Source organism: Eurypyga helias, unplaced genomic scaffold (genome assembly GCF_000690775.1).
Source record: "Eurypyga helias isolate BGI_N326 unplaced genomic scaffold, ASM69077v1 scaffold11427, whole genome shotgun sequence".
Lineage (NCBI taxonomy): Eukaryota > Metazoa > Chordata > Aves > Eurypygiformes > Eurypygidae > Eurypyga > Eurypyga helias.
Window position 1 is genome coordinate 9,110 of NW_010263745.1, and position 19,032 is coordinate 28,141.

At 35.7% G+C, this 19,032-nt stretch overlaps 2 protein-coding genes across 2 annotated transcripts in view; one reads left to right on the forward strand and one right to left on the reverse strand.

Annotated features, from left to right (window-relative positions):
* Positions 1–1,344: 1,344 nt before the first annotated feature.
* CCDC146 (coiled-coil domain containing 146) overlaps positions 1,345–19,032 on the forward strand; it is a gene marked incomplete at its 5' end in the record, with an annotated part of 66,709 nt that continues 49,021 nt past the window's right edge. Inside the window, one exon of the mRNA XM_010156170.1 lies at positions 1,345–1,508. Within this exon, the coding sequence (XP_010154472.1) occupies positions 1,345–1,508 (164 nt within the window). The remainder of the gene's footprint in view (positions 1,509–19,032) is intronic.
* On the reverse strand, positions 11,580–15,816 carry FGL2 (fibrinogen-like 2). The gene is made up of 2 exons (XM_010156169.1): positions 15,119–15,816; positions 11,580–12,570 (listed from the first exon to the last, which is right to left on the reverse strand). The coding sequence occupies exons 1-2, from the start codon at positions 15,738–15,740 to the stop codon at positions 11,864–11,866; spliced, it is 1,329 nt and encodes a 442-aa protein (XP_010154471.1). The 5' UTR covers positions 15,741–15,816; the 3' UTR covers positions 11,580–11,863.

Genomic DNA, 19,032 nt, shown 5'->3' on the forward strand with positions numbered 1-19,032 from the left:
CACAAAGTGAATTTAAATGAAGTTATTAGGTCTCATCTTGCTCAGAAGTAATTAATAAATGTCCTTGATCTGGCTGTCCCTAATGCTGGAATCATAGAGATTTCTATTTTTAAGTGAGAGCTGTGAAAATGGGATTTTCTCAGATATGATTGTAGGAAAATTATCTTTTCCAACAACCCTACTTGTTCTAACTTGCTTTTATTTCTCTCTGTGTGTAGTTATTAAAAAACTGTGTTACCTAATTTGAAAAAGAGCCTTCTTCAGAATAAAGCTTATACCAAAGCTAAGATTATAAAATTTGGACTTTAATCTCTTTTAAAGGTCTTACCTTTTTTCTTCACCAAAAGAATCCCACACTGCACTAGGGATCCAAATACAGCTTGAATCCTGCTAGTTTTATTATTACTCTTGGATTATCTCACTTGGATATTTTTCAGGGTCATATTTTTTTAGCAGAGGTCACAGATACTAAAAATGTAACCTGTACATAACTGAAATGCTTGTACTACATAAGAGCTCTGACATGAGATCTCAGAATAATTATTTTTCCAGTATTTTTCTATCTTCAATTCTCTCATTTTGTATGGTTTTGGGGTTTATTTGTTGGTTTTGGTTTTTATGACCATGCAATGGCTTACAGATATGAATAATGGTGTTACTCACACAAGTTAGACCAGTTATTGTCCTTAAGTTCTCTGTGTTCTGTGTAGGAGTTCCTTTTCTATGCTATTACTCCTGTAAAGTCAAGGAACACAGTGAAGAGTGGGTGGACTTATGTTGGATGGATGAAGGAGAAATACATTATTGGATGAATCTTATGGAAATGGCAGAGGAAAGATCATAGCAGGTACACCAATAGGTGTCCCTTCCACTTGGCGATTTCCTTTATAAGGACCTGTCTGAAGGAGTCCCCAGTCTAATGGATTTTCAACACCCAGCTGGTCAAAGCCCTAAGCAACTCAATTTAGTTTTGAAGTTAGCTCTGTTTTGAGCACGACATTGGAATAGATGACCCCAGAGGCCTTTTCCAGCCTAAATCTATTATTCAGTGCCTGTTCTTTAAGAAGTTGGTATTGCATGTTGTCTAACATATATGTACATGATGGTCACATAGGCAACTACTAGAGGATTTTAAGAATACTTAGTGATAGTGCAGCCTCTTACAAGTCTTTTATGAAGTTACAGTTTTAGACCCACCCAGCTGGCCAACATTGTGACTCTTACTGTTTGAATGTGGGTCTCACATGTTGATGTTGTGTTCTTTACATTATGTATTTGTCTTGCACAGTCATATATATCCCAGGATCTAGTTAACGGTATTTTGGTATTTTTGTTACTTCCTAGAACTTCAAACAATGAGTCAGGCTGGTGAAGAAAGTTCCAGTTCCAGTGACACAGAATTGGAAATCGAGGAGCAACCTATCTGTGCTCTAGCTCCAAGTGTTCATAGTCGAGATGAAGGATCCACTGATGTAACAGCAAGTCCTGCATTTCAGTGTTTAGATGAGGTAACACATACCCCAGCTTTCTCTGTCTGTAACAGTGCATATTGTGTCCAAATCAATTAATCTGAAATGCGTATTTTGTTGTTAGCCTGTGGTAACAACTTTTAATTACTCTCTGTAGCTTCCCTATGTCTTCTCCGATTTTTTTTCTAAGCGACAAGAACAGAAACATGCATGGGGTGTATTCTTCCTGGGGACTGTGTGCTCAATACATAACCACATTATTTTTCCCTGTGATCGTGGCCTTAAGGGGAATGAGAATAGAGAGGTATTGTTTCTGTAGTAGTCTAGATACAGACGTAATTGCATCATGATTTTTAGAAAGGCTCAGTAGCTGCAGGAAAAATCCAAGGTCACTGGATCCTGAGGCACTAATGACTGATAATGATAGAATAAACCTTTTGGAACTCAAGTTTCTTTTACAGAATTTTCTGTGTTAAGGAAACTTTCAGAACACTAGAAATATTTTAGGATTTAAGATACTAAATACATATAAAATAAAATCATTAAAAATCTAATGCCAGAAGAGACACTAAGAGATCATCTAAATCAAAATTCACACCGAAGTAAATTTTCTGCAGATATTTGTCTAACTTGTTCTTTAAAACTTTATTTGATGGAAATAGCTTTTTGTTATCTTTGTGTATCCTTTTCCAGCATTTCATAGATGCTAGACTTCTTTTAAAAGACGTTTTTCACTGCACAGGAAATTTTAGGAATAATTTATATCCTAAACAGGCTTTGTTCATACTTCATGTTTTTCTTACAGTTCTTACTTTAAATTGCTCCATCTTTGCAACTCTTTGCTCCAACTCTGCAAGCTCTTTTCACCTTACATCTGTCAGATCAGTTTGCTACTCCAGCTCTCTCCCCCTGCCTTGGACCTAAGGTCAGTAGAAAGGAAGGGGGCAAGAATTTGTAGTCAAGAGGAAAGTAGGACTGCCCCTTCCCTATCCTGCTATTAGATCATACTGAGCACAGCATGAAGCTGCGCAGTCAAGCTGTCTCCAAACTCTTGGGCATTCAACTGAAATATGCAGGAGGGAGAGAGATTTTCACTTCAAGTCCAGTACCAGCATAATGTAAACCCGCAGCTTCCAGTAGCACAAAATACCTTTCTTCTCAGTCCGAGGCAGCTGTGCAAGTCCAGGAGAGCATAACTCCCAAAGAGAGCTGACCTCTCACCTTACAGAAATCCTCCTGTTTACTGAAAGTATGGAAAATGCACTTTGGGGAGTACTTTTTTCCAGCTACTTGTTTCTATAAATTTTTAGTTGTAGAATTTTTGGTATGTCAACAAGAAGCATATGCTCACTACAAGATGTCTTCACGCCCCACCCTTTCCCAAATAAAGTAAAACTAAGTGGTATAACATTCTAGAAGGTATTCTACATTTACGGTTTGTTTTCCTTGTTTTTAATCATTAGGAAAACATATTTTTCTAGCCAAATTCCAGAAATTCATCAGATCATTGGCTGATACTTCTTTTCCCTAAAAAATTCTTTCTTAAGGGGTTATGCTATGTGTCAAATTTAAGGGCAACTTGTTTAATTCTGATAACATTGTAAACCATTAATGGGAAATGTAGGGTAACCTTCATGCTAGAAGTTGTTCCCAGCTCAGGGAAAAAACATTCAGTGGAAAACTGAAGTAAGCAATTTGCATAAAATTTTGTAACAAGGTCTTTTGTTCATTTTGTCAGTTTTTAAAAGGGAACTATGACTCATTTATTCTTACCATAAATTTTAACATTTCATACTCATGATTTACGGGTCAGTTTGGCTTTTCATCACTTACTCACATTTCTTCTCTTCCACTGATGTGTTTGTTTTCCTTTGTTGAACTTTATACATAATTCAGAAATAAATATATGACTTTGGTCACCATAGAGGTTGTTGCATTGACACTGGCTTCAGCTTCTTAGAAGAGCTTTCAGAATTATTCCACAGAAGCAGAATTGTATCATATTATCTCTGGTTTACTGGCTAGTTATTTATGCCTGCGCAGCACAAAATACTTACCAGAAGGGGCGCCTTTTGACATTATAAGATTTATTTGAGGGCAGATATATCCCTCCTAGCAGTAAACCTTCCAGGCAAGCCAGTCTTGTTTTTCTCATGTAAATAACAGTCAAAAATATAAATAGCAAGAAGTCAAACATGGACGCTCTCTCTCCTTCATACATATATGTATATACAGTAATACAGAATAACTTTGTTTAGCCTTTTAGGTTAGGTAAAAATATTAAAAACTGGACAGAGGTTTGAACAAAAGCCACTCAGTCCATCATGACTTGTTTCTTCTCACCAGGTGTTTTATTACCAAGCTGGCATCAGCCTAACTCACTACTTCCACTGCTGTTGGTTATAGGACTGTCGTACATTCACAAAATGAACTTTCCGCTTTTCCCATTTTGTTATGTCCTTCAAATAAAGACCATTGCTCTAGCACTTTAATATCTTGACTTCTGAATCTTTCTTCATACCTGTTTTCTTCTAGTGTAAGCCATTAGAAAGAAATAATTCTGCACCGTGCTAATAACTTTAATGGAAAACTACATAGTCTACTACCTGTGTGATGAAATAAATATATTAATTGAATAAATGCTACATTAAGATGCAATATTATGCTGTTTTCATTTTGAAATTAGTGCATTATAGGCCACGTATATGTAATTTCATTCTTAAAAGGCAGAAAAAAATATATTGCATTTAATGTCATGTATGTTGTCTAAATTTCAAGAAATACTAGTATTAGAAAAATAATGTCTTACTTGTAGCTAGCTTCAGCGTAATGGCCTGAATTTATACTCATCTTTTACATGCAAATGTGTGGGTTTTTTTGCAACAGATGGTAATATCTCATTTTACCTCTCCCTTTATCCTTATATCATCTATGTTACAACACTATTATTACTGCTAAAGCAGCATAGTACATACTGAAATTACCATTTGAATAGAAAATCAACAGAACTTGGCATGAAACTGGATTAAATGCTCAAAAGGACAAGATTAGTTAAAATGAAAATTAAAAAAACTGATTAACAAATTGCCTCCTGCCCACTCTCATGATTTTTGTCCTCGTAATGTTTGCCCTTCCCTGCACTGTATAGCAGCATTTTTCCTCACTGGACACTCAATTTGTTCTTTCCTTTCCTCCACCTGATCCAGGCTTTCCTATTTTATTTGGAACATAAATAAAATATCAGTTGTCATAATTATGCTGTTGATGTTTAGTTTGTAATCTATTAAGTCTTCACATTCTTTTCTGTTGCTTAATTTTTGTTTTGTTACTGAAATCAGAATTAATCCCAGACACAAAAAAAGATCCTTACTCTGTACATGTTTCCAATTTGATAGTGAATCATTGACAGCTATGCTCCAGAAACAGTTTTCAATCCACTTCATCTTTGCAAAATTTTGAAGATATAATAAAGTTGAGGAATTGCTGAAAGTATCTGCTGTTTCATCTTTTTGATCCATGAGACTCTCAAAAAAAATAGTATTCTTCAGGTTCTTTCAGTTAGAAGGAAAAATCTGTCATGGACACTAGTATCTCTTAACTCTGTTTAGTTAATTCTGTTTCTTTATAAATTAGGTACAAGCTCCTCTTCTTGGGGGGAAAAAAAATCCTTCCCTTGGGGGAAGGACAAATCAAATGGTGTGTGTATGTAGCTTCTCCTAGTCTGAGGTCTTTCTCTGTTAGGATTATACTAGCAGTTCTGGTTAGACTTTACTCAGAGTGATGTCTCGGGGCTTTTCTATGCTGTGCTTTTCCTTTCTCTGCCTTTTGTTGGTATGTTCTTGGGTTAGAAAAGGTTTGGGTTAGTTCACTCAAATGTATACATCTATTTTTAAAACAATACCAAAAAAAGGATTCTGCAACATTTATCTTGCATGTCTTTGTAGTGGATGCTACAAGGAAGCCATTAATTCCATAAAATAGCGTTCTTGTGAACGAAAAGTGCTTTACTACTTACCAGATCCAATGCATGGGTACCTTATTTGGAAGGTACTGCAATAATTCCTTTCTGCTGATGAACATTGTCCATTTATATGCTAAATCTAAACCAGAGAAGAATGAACTCCTTTGGGAGATTTCTCCATTCGTCTAATGCAGACTTGTGGTCTTTATCCTATAAAGATGAAATGAACTGTGACCGTTATCTGATACCAGCACCAAATCTTTCATTTGCGCTGCTTTTTCTTGATGGAAATTGTCACTCTTGTGCTACATCTCTTTTTGCTGGTGTCCAAGCATCCTATTTCTACCATCTATCAGGAAGCAGAAAGAACCTCTCATGAATAGTTTTCATGACTGTTTTGAAACTTGGAGTCTTTCTGAGGTTAATGAACAACTTCTCTGACTGCCAGAAGTGGTTGAACTGCTAATAAAGATGTTAACCGAAATTCTGGTTCTACTGGAAACACAGAGCAAAATCTCCATGTTTACCAAAAAATAAACAGTATAGTGACAGAGACTTCTCAAGCAAATTTCACTTGTGCTGATCTGATTCATGTGTCTGCTAGCTGGAAGAGCTTCAAAGTCATGGATTGATGCATATGTTCAGTGTTTGAATGTGGCTTAAAGCAGGAAAGGTACTTTTCATTTTTCTCTTTTTTCTCATCTGAGCTGAAGTAAAGAAGAGAAAGTCACATAAAGGTTGGCTACAGCTTTCAAATATAAATGCTAAGAACCAGTATTTCATATATTTCTTCAAGGGATTTCCAACATCTAACAATGCCACTCTAGAAAATACTGCCTTCTCCAATTTCTTTTGCTAACAAGCTGTTTTTTAATTCTCTCCTAACACAGGTTAAATGGTAGGTGTACAACTTTCCTTCCTAAAAAAAAAAAGTGTTGATACATCTTTAAATGAAAATTTTCCTAGAAAAGCTAACTTTGTAGACTAAGATAATTCTTTTAATTATTATTATATGAGCACCAATTTAATTTCTGTTTTCTACACATACTGTAGTGTGCTTTCTACTTTTACAGAGTATGATCATCAGTATGTTTTTGCACGGTAACCATAGCAGTGGATAATTTGTTTTAGTACTCTCCAAACATGTATGTGCGTTGTCAAAGATGTAAAAATCTTAACACAGCTGTTGAATGCAAACAATATTTTCAAACTAAAGCTGATCCTGGCACACACCACATTACATGCTTCAAAGACTCCTGGCACAAGAAAAAGGCTGTATAAACATATTGGTACAGACAGCAAAGACAGATGTTGCCTCCACCTCCACACATAGGAATCTGACTGCTAATTAAATAAACCGTTTTTAACTTTGTTGATATGGTCACTTGAGGAGTCAGCTAGGGATGATAATATGTGTGTAAGCCAGAGTCTGGGGATTTTTGCAACAGCTTTCAGCAAACAAGCAATAGTTTGCACAGTCAGTGTTAATGGATGTGATAGGAAATTTGATTATTCCAATTGGTGGTAACTCCTATAAAAAGTTTTAGAGGAGTAGGCTGAATTTGCAGATGCCTTTAAACAGGAGTGGGAACAGAGCTAGCATAGTATGCTCTTTCCATTGAGAGATCTTTTTTACTGCTAGCAGGTGGCATTGTGAGGAAACAGGGCTAGGAAGGAAGTTGTTGGATGTGTTCAGATTATCACAAAGCAGGTGGTAGTTCTGTTCATGTATGAAAAGCATATTTGAAAGCATTTATGGTATGTCGTTTCTTCTGTGATGTTATAAATTCAAGTGCATATTTCATGCCACACAGAGGAAACGCAGCTCCCTAAAGCTGCGAGGCTAGGAGAAGGAGTAACCTTTAATTGCAGCAGCACCTTGCATTTTAGCTTTTTCTCAACAATTTCTGAGACTCCTGAGACTTAAAAAGGCAAGCATATTGCTGCCTTATGTTCCAAAGCTATCTCCCTCATCCCCTTGTCTCACCCAAAATATGTATGTGAGGTCTGATATTCCGAAACGGGGCAATCTTGTACTAAAATTGTGAGTCTACCTGGCTTTGGCTTATGATGTGTGTGTCAGCAAAAGCTCGTGGTGAGGAAGCCAGAGGAATGTTAACCAAACATACGTTCAATAAAAATGTCCAGTGGTGGAGAATCATCTGTAATACAGTTTAGGTTACTTTAAAAGTTAAAAAGGTGATTTCTGGTTTACTTATTCAAAAAACCTGTGTTCAAATACTCCTTAATGAACAGAGCCTTGAAGATTTGCCTGAGAAAGAATTGTTCAGTTAGCATATAGTGGTTGAGAGGTAAGCAGAGGGGCTTTTATGCTCCGTCCATTTTATTCTCAGTGTGAATTTCTGTTTCTCAAAATGTTTTGTGTTTCTTCTCCATTCAAATCATTGATTCCATGTAATTGCTTAAAAATAAGCGTGTAAAACATACTTATTTTCTACTCTGTAATTCTAAATGTTGGCAAACTGTTTCAGCAGAAGTGTAATATTAACTAGACTTACAGTTTGTCTTGATTACATGAACATAATTAGGTAATTAGAAATATTTTTTCTAGCTATTGATTATTTTCCAAACCGTTTCTTCTTTTACTAAGATCAGAAAAAACTGATGAACGACGGCATAAAAAATAATATTGATTCATATCCTGTTCTCATGATTTGTGTGAGCATTGGATTTAACAGATCATCGTAAAACATTGTTTTCTGTTTCTGGTTACCATTGAGGGGGATGGCCAAATTCACTTCTGGCATACATACTGTAATTCTGTAAAAGTTTCGTTAAAGCTGTGAATGAAAGAGATCGGTTTAATAAGTGCAGTGTTTGCATTTGGCAGGGCCTGTGGATGGTATTCCGTAGCCATTTTTCTTTGAAACTTATGTCAATGTCTTCAGGCCCATATATACCTTATTATTTTTCTTTTGTCTCCTGAAAAAACAGAACAGCAAAGATGTTTATAAAAACATATTTGAAACCTCTTTCTTGGTAGGCCAGTATTTATTTCTTATCTCTTTTCTCTATGAAAATTTGAAGTTACGTCCTTCCTGTTTTGATTTGTCTGTGACACACAATTCACAGAAGCTCAGTATATTTGGCACTTTTTTTCATGTTTGACTTTGGACTAAGTTATAAACATTATGTTCTAGGTATAGATTAAGAACCATCTTAATTTCCTTTGAAAATAATCACATAATTCCAAGTTTGTTTTCCACCAAATTGTCAAACAATCTGTTGTTCGCAACTCACTTTCTGAGTTTGACTGCAGTGTTTCCCCAAAAACACCATTAAGGAAATAGATATTTGCATAAAAAGGGGAAGAAAAAAAAATTTAAATCATTGATTTCAGACGTCCTTTTCCTCTATCTTCTGAGGGGTTTCTGATTTTTTTTTTTTTTTTTTTTTTTAAAAATTTCTAGCAATGCATAGAAAGCCAAGACATTACAGTCTGCTTGGCTGGTCAATTTGAACAGATGAGTTTATGCTTTTATTTTTTGGAAACAACCCATAGGAATTTTGCTAGCAAACCTGCTGTTACTAATCTTCTTCACTACAATTCACAATTTAAATATTAACAAGTTAAAACCACAAGTGTTTTCATGCGATAATCACTGTTAGATGTTTTTCGTAATTTGAAAGACATGTTTTGAATTATGAAGCCTTAAGCAGAGGCCAAGTGCTCTTCTTTGTATAAAAAATTTTGTGCTTTCATTTGGAGTATTATTTCTATTCACATGCTTTGATGAAACTTGTATGTGATCTTAAAGGTCAAGCATGTTATATAAAAAACAGATGAGTTTGCTTCTCCTCTTTCATGTTAAAGATACAGGTTGTGTAAACTATTGGGCAATTACTTTTTTTCTCTTCCAAAATGTTAATAGTTTCACAGAGATATCTGAGGTTTCGGTCTTTGGTATTATCTGCCAGCTGAGTTGTCATAGAACATAGAACTCTGCTGACATGTCCCATATAGTCATCTTTGTTGGTCATCGAAAGTTATCTCTGTTTTCTTATTGCTTCAATTTTTACAGAAAATCAATAAAACAATTTATGAGCATTTTTTGGACAGTCCCCGTAAGCATCTAGGACAGTAGTACAGCTTTAACAGTGTGACTTAATTTTATTACACCAAGGAAAAACAAAAACAATGCTTGCAACAAGTAGATGGAGTTACACTTTGTAAAACTAGTACACACTGATGAAGATTCAGCTACAACAGTTCCAGACAGGTAATATTCAGAGTTGCGTAACAACATTACACTTTTTTTTTTTTTAATTTCAGACAAGGCTTTTGTAGGTGATATTAGTCACATTTACTTATTTTGTTAAAATGTCTATGTTTTATGAAGTTTCCTTTAAACACAATTTTAAAAAAGGACAGTTTCTTTTCTAACAACTTAGCACGAAAAAGGTGATTTCAAGTAGAAGCTTGTAGATACTCTAAGTCATACCTAGCTGTTACCATATAATGAATAGGAGCAAATTGTGCATTTCATGCAAAATTATTAAATAGAATCATATGCAATTAGATCTTTGCTCTTCTAACCAATACTTCGTAAGTTGCTTTTTTTTTTTTTGTTGGTTTGTTTAGGCATCCTTTTTTATCCCAAAATAAATATTCTATAGCTTCAAAACATGTTCTTAAACAAAGATTATACATCTTGCAATTAAAATTTTCCATTACTCTTTCAAATTGAAATAAAATAAACCAAATTACATTTCACACTCAAATATCCTTCAAAGTATTTACTTCCTTAAAATACATATATTAATATTTTACACTTTAGCAATTGCTACTGTTGCTTATTTGCATAACTTGTAACCAGTTACCATCTTAAAAAACAGTAAAGGTCATATTTGTAAAGTATTAGGTCAGGTGTATAGTTTTTTTTTCTTTTGGTATGTCTCTTAACCAAAAAACCTGTGCCAGCAAAGACCACACTTTAACTGGTAAAGAAATCGAGTCCTAGAATAGTTCATCTGCATCTCAAGATTGGTATAAGCAATACAACAAAATAGCCCTTTGCTAAGATAAATTGCATCTCTGCTCAGAACCATAGAATGGTTTGGTTTGGAAGGGACCTTAAAGATCATCTAGTTCCAACCCTGCAGTCACTCCAGTTATAGAGACATGTCCTTTCTAGGGTAGGGAATAGATACAAACAGTCAAATTCGTGTTCTTTATCTACAACATGAGCTATAATAATAGTAATTTGCACTTCCCGAAGTATTTGGAAATTTGATTGTTTCCTTTGTTGTATTTTAGAAGAAAAAAGTCTTTCACATTTTCTCTTTCCTGTTTATAATTGCCAATGGGTTGTTCATGTTTCTGTGGCTACAAAAGGCGTACTCAGGAAATGGGTAGAACACAATCTTTTTGGATCTTACAAAATATTTACAATCTTTCTACAATTTTAAGGTCTAATGGTACCTAGAGTACTTAAATGAGAGCTTGAGTTTCTACAAGGATGATGTAATGTTTCGTTTGGCTTAACCTAGAAGATTCAGGAGAAAGCAAAATGGTGCTGGAAACTCTTCATGTATATATTTAGAGGCATTAATGCAAAGACATGGATTCTTCCTGATGTGTCTTCTTCCTACCTGTCTACCTGCCTATACAAATGTGCAATATGCTACATAATGGCTCCTTTTTCCCACAGATGACAAATAGGATCTTAAGCTTGAATGGAGGAACCAAAATGAGCAAGAAATGTTGTCTTTCATTACATCCTCTCTACATTATTTCCACTTGCTTCAATTCAATTCTTTCACCAACTTTTTATAATGGTATTTGAAGAAGAGGATAAGATATAAGGAATCTTCTAAATTTTCTAAGTTTTTTTCAAGGCTTTTTTTTGTGTCTTTGAGCAAACCACATGGCCCTCTTTTCCTAGTCCTTTAAAAATAATAATTTGCAGTACTTTTCCTAATTTATGTTGATAGTGCCGTGGTATACCTTTGAAGTTGTGAAAGACAGACGGTACAAAAAAGTTTCAGAGAGACTAGTTTTCATTCTAAGTGATGATAAATGTATATGTTATCTGTTATACCTGTGAGTTATTTTCAGGTTAAAATATAGGTGTTCATTCAGACACAATTTGTGGAAGACCATTTAAAAGTTTGAAATCATAAAATCTGGTATATTACAGTCAGTAAAAGCACCAAAAGCAATGTTTAGAATATTTACATAATGATACCAAGACTTAACCAGTGCTGAGTTTTAGCAATAAGTATTCAGAAACATTCATGCTGTTTTTAATACATTATATGGGTCAAACCATCTTTAAACATTTATGTGCAAGTATGCTGTTTTGTCTAGAACTGTTTTGTGCCAAACATAACTGAATACTTGAGTATAATACTGAGTAAGTATGATTTTGAGTGCAATCCAATGCAAACTAGTTAAGAGAAAGCTGTAGAATTACTGCAGAAAACTTTTTGGTCTGATCATGATTTTTACTGATTTAAAGGCTTGCCTATATCCACTGGGAATATCATCAGAAATGCCATGCCATGTACCCCAGAAAATGCCGTTGCGAACACCTTTGTATTTCTTGTGGTAGTACTTGCCGTTGAGGTTGGCAGACAAGCATGCATCAAACCACCAGCCAGAGCTGTAGTATGCCCCGCAGTTTCCTGAAGGATACCTGTCGTTGTCCTTGTCTGGAGTTGTGAAGAACTTCTGATCGTGGTTGTAATGCTTGCTGTAGTGAAGGGCATCTCCTGCTGTGCCGCTGTAGCCGTGGACACTTAGTCGGTACTTCAGGTATTCGTTGGCCACATAGAAGTGTTCGTATTTCGCATACTCTCTGATGCCATTGAAATCTTCAAGTTCAATTCTCAGTTGCATTTCCTGGCTCTTTGTCAGGAGGTGAATTTTGTCATTCCCCAGCCAGAACTCCCTGCTAAGGTTTCCAAAGCCATTTTTGTAGTCGTTCCAGGTTCTGTTAAAGTTAGTGCTACCATCCTGACGCCGTTGCAGCACTGTCCAGCCGCCTCCGTGTGTTTGCATGTCACAGTAAACTTCAAAGCTGTCATTTCTGGGGTCAGGGCTAATCCTGTAGATTCCGTTACTCTTTCTGCCTGCTGTGTAATGGTCAGCACAGTCTCTCTGCATTATTTGTATAACTGGTGGAAGAACAGACGGTGTTAGAATACACATAATGGCATTTTTAAAATAAAATTTTTACTCAGACTGTTGTAGCATACAGAACTTGGATTGGAGAGACTTTTACATAAGAAATAGTCTTACAACCATTTCAGTTCTAGGGAGAAACATGTTTTTTCCATCAGGTTTACTCTATAATAGATGCCACTTAGGATTTCTGCATCAGATAGCTGTCCAAAAAAATCCAGCAAAATTACTTTTTGTAGCTAAACTGCCAAATGTAAGGACATTTTGATTGTCTGTTTTCCACTTTCTCCTTTTCTCTACTCTACTCTTTACTCTTTTCATTACCTCCTATAAATTCAGCCTGATTTCTTCAGTCCATATTTCTAATGCTTCATGTTTACATGCTGCTTTTTGTATTTCAATGTATACCATCACACCCTGTCTGTAATTTAAGTCTTCATCTGGCAGTATGTCAGAGAAAAAGCTTTGTCCATATGGGAATGACTTTGACCTGGCTATTGTCCAGCTGACATAATTTGATACAGAACATAACATCATTAGGAATGTTTTATGTGTTAATGTTGACTGTACTTAAGGAAGAAGGAAAAAAGTAATAAAATTGTCTCATCTATTGTAGTAATACTGTGATTCCTAGAAAGATGAAGCTAGAAAAGTGATGGTGCTTTCCTGTGCATGTGGCACTGCTGGCTTTACAGTAAGGAAGGGAAACACGAGAGATGTGCTAACAATCTACCATTCACACAGCTTTTTTCCACTGATGAGTGATGTATGTTATTCAGAACAAAAAGATTCCCCGTTCCTTCCTGCAGAGTGAAAATACATTTTTGATCCACAGTGACACCCAGTAATGACATTGTGTTCAAGACTCAGGATGCCTTCTTTGCCAGTAGAGAAAACAGGAAATCTGTGGAAGCACAAAGTATAGGAATCAAAGGCTTAAAAGCCAAATCTGAATCCACAATAGATCCTCATTGATTTCACTGAAGTTTATGTAAGATCTTTGGTGGACTAAGTTTCAGTGGAGATATAGATGGAGAATATACATTTCAGATAAAATGCTTTTATAATCCAGTGCAACTCCTATTTAAATAAGGTTTTGCTATTACTTTCAGTGGATGGAGGAATATCTCATGTATAGGAAAAAGTTGTAGCTGTTATCCTTGCTAGTTTTCATAATGCATATGAAAGTGCAAACACTTAGCATCGGTTACTGTAAAATGTAAGGAATATCTACATGATCATATGCTATGAACAGTACCCAGCATTCCAGTAAGTGTGAGAAATAGCTAAAATTATTTTAGTCTGTTATGAAGTACTGTGCTTGAATTTTATTCATTGCCCATTATCAATATTCCAAATATTACTCATTCTAATTCACATATACAACATTCACAAAAAAAGTAATAGTTTTCTGCTAATTTATATCTGGTTTAGCTGATTGTTGATATAGTAAAAGTATCACCTTTATTATTATTCATTTGCTTTTTCAAGAACTGCAGCTGTACATACACTGTACATCTGCAGCTCCTTCAATTTTCAGTATGGGTAGACAGAAGAACAGTTTTATTTTAAACCTGAATGCTAAGCAACAGGGGCTTAGAAACTGTAAGGCAGCCTGATCTTTCTCTGCTTTATCTCTAGATCACCCTATCTTTATACATATGATAGCTAAGTGGTAGAATACACTGACAATCTAATGAATATTTCTTGTTTTCAAAGGTTCTTATAAGTGATATAAAAACTTCATGACTTTAAAAAAAAAATCTCAATCTTCCCTTAATAACAGTCAACAATAGAAAGAAATTATTAGTTCTATTTCTTTATTTTAATTGGGACACTTAAAAAGTAAAAGAAAACAGTGTCTATTAGTGATAACACCTGTTTTCTGTTTTGTATTGCTTATATATTAGATTGATGCTAAGTGTTTACTGCTAAAATGATGGTACATGTTACCTACTTGAGAAATACTGTTAATAAGCTTCTTTTAGCTGAGCCTTTCAGATATTTGGTGTGATGATAGAAAAATTATTTCATTATCCAAACCAAACAATTTTGCTAGCTTAATTTGGTATTTAATAATGTCTCACAGAACTTTTCGTAATAGTTGGAGTTTCACACTGAAAAAAAAACCCATGCAGCTTTCTAAGGCACACCTAGAGGAAATTTACCCCTTCTCATCCAAGAAGAAAATACATAGTTATCTGATATTTAATATTCTTAATGAAGTGTAGTACAGTGTAAAATAAAGTTAATTTTTCACATTTACTAATTGAATTGAAAAAAAATCCTTTGAAAATTCACGTTTTAAATCCCATAATGAAGTCTAACTCTAGGAGGAACTGAACACCTGCAGCTCCCAGTAACCCTCTAGTGGCAGCCAAAACGTTTTACAGGACTATAAATAAACGCAAAAAGAGCAAATACTTAACTCCTGAAGTTAATGACATAGCTGTTTGGTTAAAATATCTAAAGTGGTTTACCTAATATTTGTAAAATGCACAGAAAGCTTATACAGGCAGTAAGAATTAACAGGTTACATACCAGGTCTTGGTTGCATTGCTGGACATTTAGAAGAACATTTGTTATCAAGGCTGTTCACAACAAATGTCAAATTAGCAACTTTGCTGTCAACATAATGTTCTACATTGTTCATATTGACGAGACTCATCTTCTCTAGACGACCCTGCAGTGTCTGAATCTGGTTCTTTGCATTTTTTAAACTGGTTGCCATCTTATTAACTTTGCTTTGTAATTCCCTTACTCTGTTATCTTGGATTTTGCTGTTTTCTGCTGGAGTTTCTGCATTAGGTAGCAGGAATTCATTACTGCTGTCTCTTTCTTGGTTGTCATCTGCCTGCAGCTTGCAATCTTGGCAGCATTTCTTCAGCTTGTTTACTGCTTCTTTAAGGGTCTGTACTTCTTTGAGAGTCTTCTCAAGCAGTCTGAATTCTTTGGGTAGCTGGATGGTCATCGGAGGCAGATTTATCTGATATGGACAATCCTCTCCTTCATCACATTTCCGATTAGTTTTGAGCTTTATAGGACAAGTCTCAATAACTTTTCCTTCTTTAGCATCTTCTTCATCTACTAAAACAACTGCAAAGACATTTGTTAAGGCAAGGAGAGCTGTCTTCAGCAAGACTATGTAAACAAGCAGCTTCATCTTTGCAGAGAAACTAGCAGTATGAGGAAGTATGCAAAAGTGGAACAACTTTATGAGGGCAGCTTGAAGCCTGCGAGTTATCAGACTGCCTGCACTGTTCTCAGAAATGGGTGGGAGTGCTTACATCACGAGTGATTAATAGCAGAGCAAAGTAGGTAGTGCTTGCAAGAGTAGCACGTTTCAGTGAGTGTTCCTGACTCAGAACTTGTGTATGTAAGCAAAATGATGAAATGCATGTGTGCTGATCACTTATGCAGTTTAATTTCATTCCTTATTGTACATGGATTTTCTTTTTTTGCGGAAAAAAAACCCTGAGCTCTGTATTACGCTAGTCTTCTAAGATCTGTTTCTTAACATTTGAGTGTTCTAAAACTTGAAAACTGGGCTATAGTTTTACCACAGCAGGTGGAAAAAGTGGTGAAAAACAGTCTCTTTCCTAGTTGAGGGTTATCACAGCAATAACTTCACTGACGCTCAGTCCTCTTCTTCCTACAACTTTCTTTGGCTGAATACATGTATTCATGAAAGTGTTTTAAATCCCAAAACATGTTGAAACACACATGTAGTTTTGATTCCAACATTTTTCAAGATAGCATCACAAAGTGAGGATGAACATTACTTTTAGTCCTATTTTGCCTAGCACTGCCTAGAATAATTATCTGGAGTATTGATGATTTGTCTGGCACACCACAGTTAAATCACATCACTGTTACCTGATTCAGAGTACTTCTTACTGAACCTTTTTAAGGGAAGGGAAGGGAACTTAAGACCACCCCACTTTGATGCATGAAATCCTAACGGTTGGATTTGCTGTTCAGAAAACACAATGTTTGTGATATTCTGAATAATGTCCTGAATTCTAAATCTAAAGCAAGGCAGGGAGCTGGGGAAGGAGCTCCCATGGGCCCATCAATTCCCAGTATTCTTTTCTGTATTACTGATTTTCAGTTCATGTATTTCTTTTTTATGGTGCCTTGTATCAGCTTTAAGAGTTAATCATGTACTTTTCATGACTAATCTCGCCAAATGAAGTACTTCAGCTCTAGGTGACAATTGCCATGTACTTCCTCATTTTTATTCTACAGCCACCTTTGCCATTCTCACGTGGTGCCTGTGCAGTTTTAATGACCTGTGTCACTTTCCTTGCGCCCCAAAGCAAGGCTGCGTGAACATGCCTGTACTTCATAGCTCAGTCAAGAGGCAAATAACTTGCATGAGTAAAGGATTTTTTCATCAGTTCTTGTTTAATTATTCCAATCTGAACAATTTATTTCCCTAAACCTTATTTTAAATTACTTGTAATATAGATTAAACATTAAACAGACATTAGTCACAAACATACTCCCTAAGTTCATGATCTCTGGAACATTACTAGCTTTTATAGCGACCACAGGCTTATATTGATAGTACAGCAGGGAGGCTTGGTAAAAAACCACTACTTACCTAACCTGCTACAACAATTCCTTCATATTCCTGCATACCACAATGGTCTAAGCACTTTCTTGGGAAATGGGTCTTGAATCTACCATTCCCATACTCTTAACATCCCAGAGTCCTGCCATGGTCCTTTTAGTTATGTGGCAGAACTGTGTATCTCTCTCTTTCACATCATGAAAGTTCCCCAGCAGTGAGGTGAAAAGACCACCCCCCAGACTGCAACTTGGGTGTAAGACATTGACATCACTTTGGTTTTGTTAAAAATGCATCAAAACTGAAATGTTTGTAAGAGTAAATGAAATCTATTAATTTAATTTGTGAGTAAAATTTTAAAATGTGATTGATAGGATCCTGATTTTTTTTTTCCCCCCTATCAGTCTAAAATCAGGTATTTACAGAGCCTTTCTGTCCTGTATGGCTGCAACTGTCAAACTGAGGAAAGCTGTTTCAGCCTCTTTTGAGTGGGCTATAATAGAGTTCCTAAATCCTTGTTATTTGGGAAGCCACATTCCCCCCCTTGCACTGTTGTTTGTCCAGTGCACAATGAACTCTGCTATCTGCTGTGTGACTTTGGAGTGGACAAACTATTCTCTATCTGTAAAATTAATAATAATTATCCTTGGTGGATGACATCTTACAGATTACCTCGAAATGTTTAAATGCACATCAAATGTTGTTATAATTTATGGTAGTTGTGCTGCATTGAAAGCCTAAAATATCATTAGAACTGAGTGACTTCAAGGACAGCAATTTCTAGTAATGCTGTATGTCAAAGAAAAGAAAGTTCAGAGAGCAACGTGAGGTATGTGAGCTTTTCAAACATCTTTGTCCTGAGACATTCATTCCTTGGACCCTTATATACATTCACTCCAGGATATTTACTTCCTCCTTTGGATGAGATTTCTGTAATCTTGAGATGCTCTACTATCCTCCAGATTTTGTTATTAATCTGATGGTCTGCTGCTAGGCTGTCAGCAGTGTGTTTGGAGATTGAAAGACCCATTTCTCCATTAGGTATCGCTATGCTTCTCTTACCTGGAAAAGCCTTGCAATTGAGGACTGGTTTTTCTTCCTCGTCTATCAGTGAATGTCCATTCCCAACAATTTGTCAGGTCTCTCTTCATCCTTCAGGAGCTCAAAGTGGAATGCCATCAGCCCTTTTTCTGTTATGTGCCTCTTACTTTCCCTGGGATAAATGAAGCAAAGTTTCAATATGAATTTTGAACAAAAGTCTTTGCCCTTAGAAGGAGCACCGAGCAATCTTATACTGTAAGATGCTAAGGGCAGAAATATTGGACCAGATCAAACCAGAGAACTACAGTTTGTTTATAAATGTTTCTTTCCAGATGGCTTTTCTAGATCCCTAGAGTGTTCTGTATAATACTTATAACTCTAAAGTAGCTAAGCAAACACAAAACCCAAACCCCAATCTTTTGCAACTGTGACAAGATCTAGCTGAATAACAGCTGATGGCCACAAGTGAGAATTTTCTATCAAGGTCTTCTGTTTGGTTAAACATAATTTTCTTGTAGCATTTAATCTCTTTCAGTCTTCTTTTTAGGAATTTATTTTTCCTTCTGTGGACTGAAGAGGTATCTTAATCTTACAGGTATGTCGTCTTAAAAAATAACTGAGAGCTCATGATATTCTATAATTCTACTTAAGATTTGAATTCTGTTCCCAGAACTACCGAGTGGTTGCAAGGATAAAGAAGTAATATATTTTGGTTTAACAGGCTTGTCGTAGGACTGTTTATTCAAAGCTTATCAAAAGCAGCATGAGCCATTTCCCGTGATTTTTCAGATCAAGGTTATTTTTTGGTTTTGTTTGGGTTTGTTGGGGTTCCCCCCCCCCC

Coding starts and splice junctions, on each gene's coding strand:
- FGL2 (XM_010156169.1), bottom strand. CDS start 15,740: ATGAAGCTGCTTGTTTACATAGTCTTGCTGAAGACAGCTCTCCTTGCC. Junction 12,571..15,118: donor AGCAATGCAACCAAGACCTG/GTATGTAACCTG, acceptor TTCTTCCACCAG/TTATACAAATAATGCAGAGA.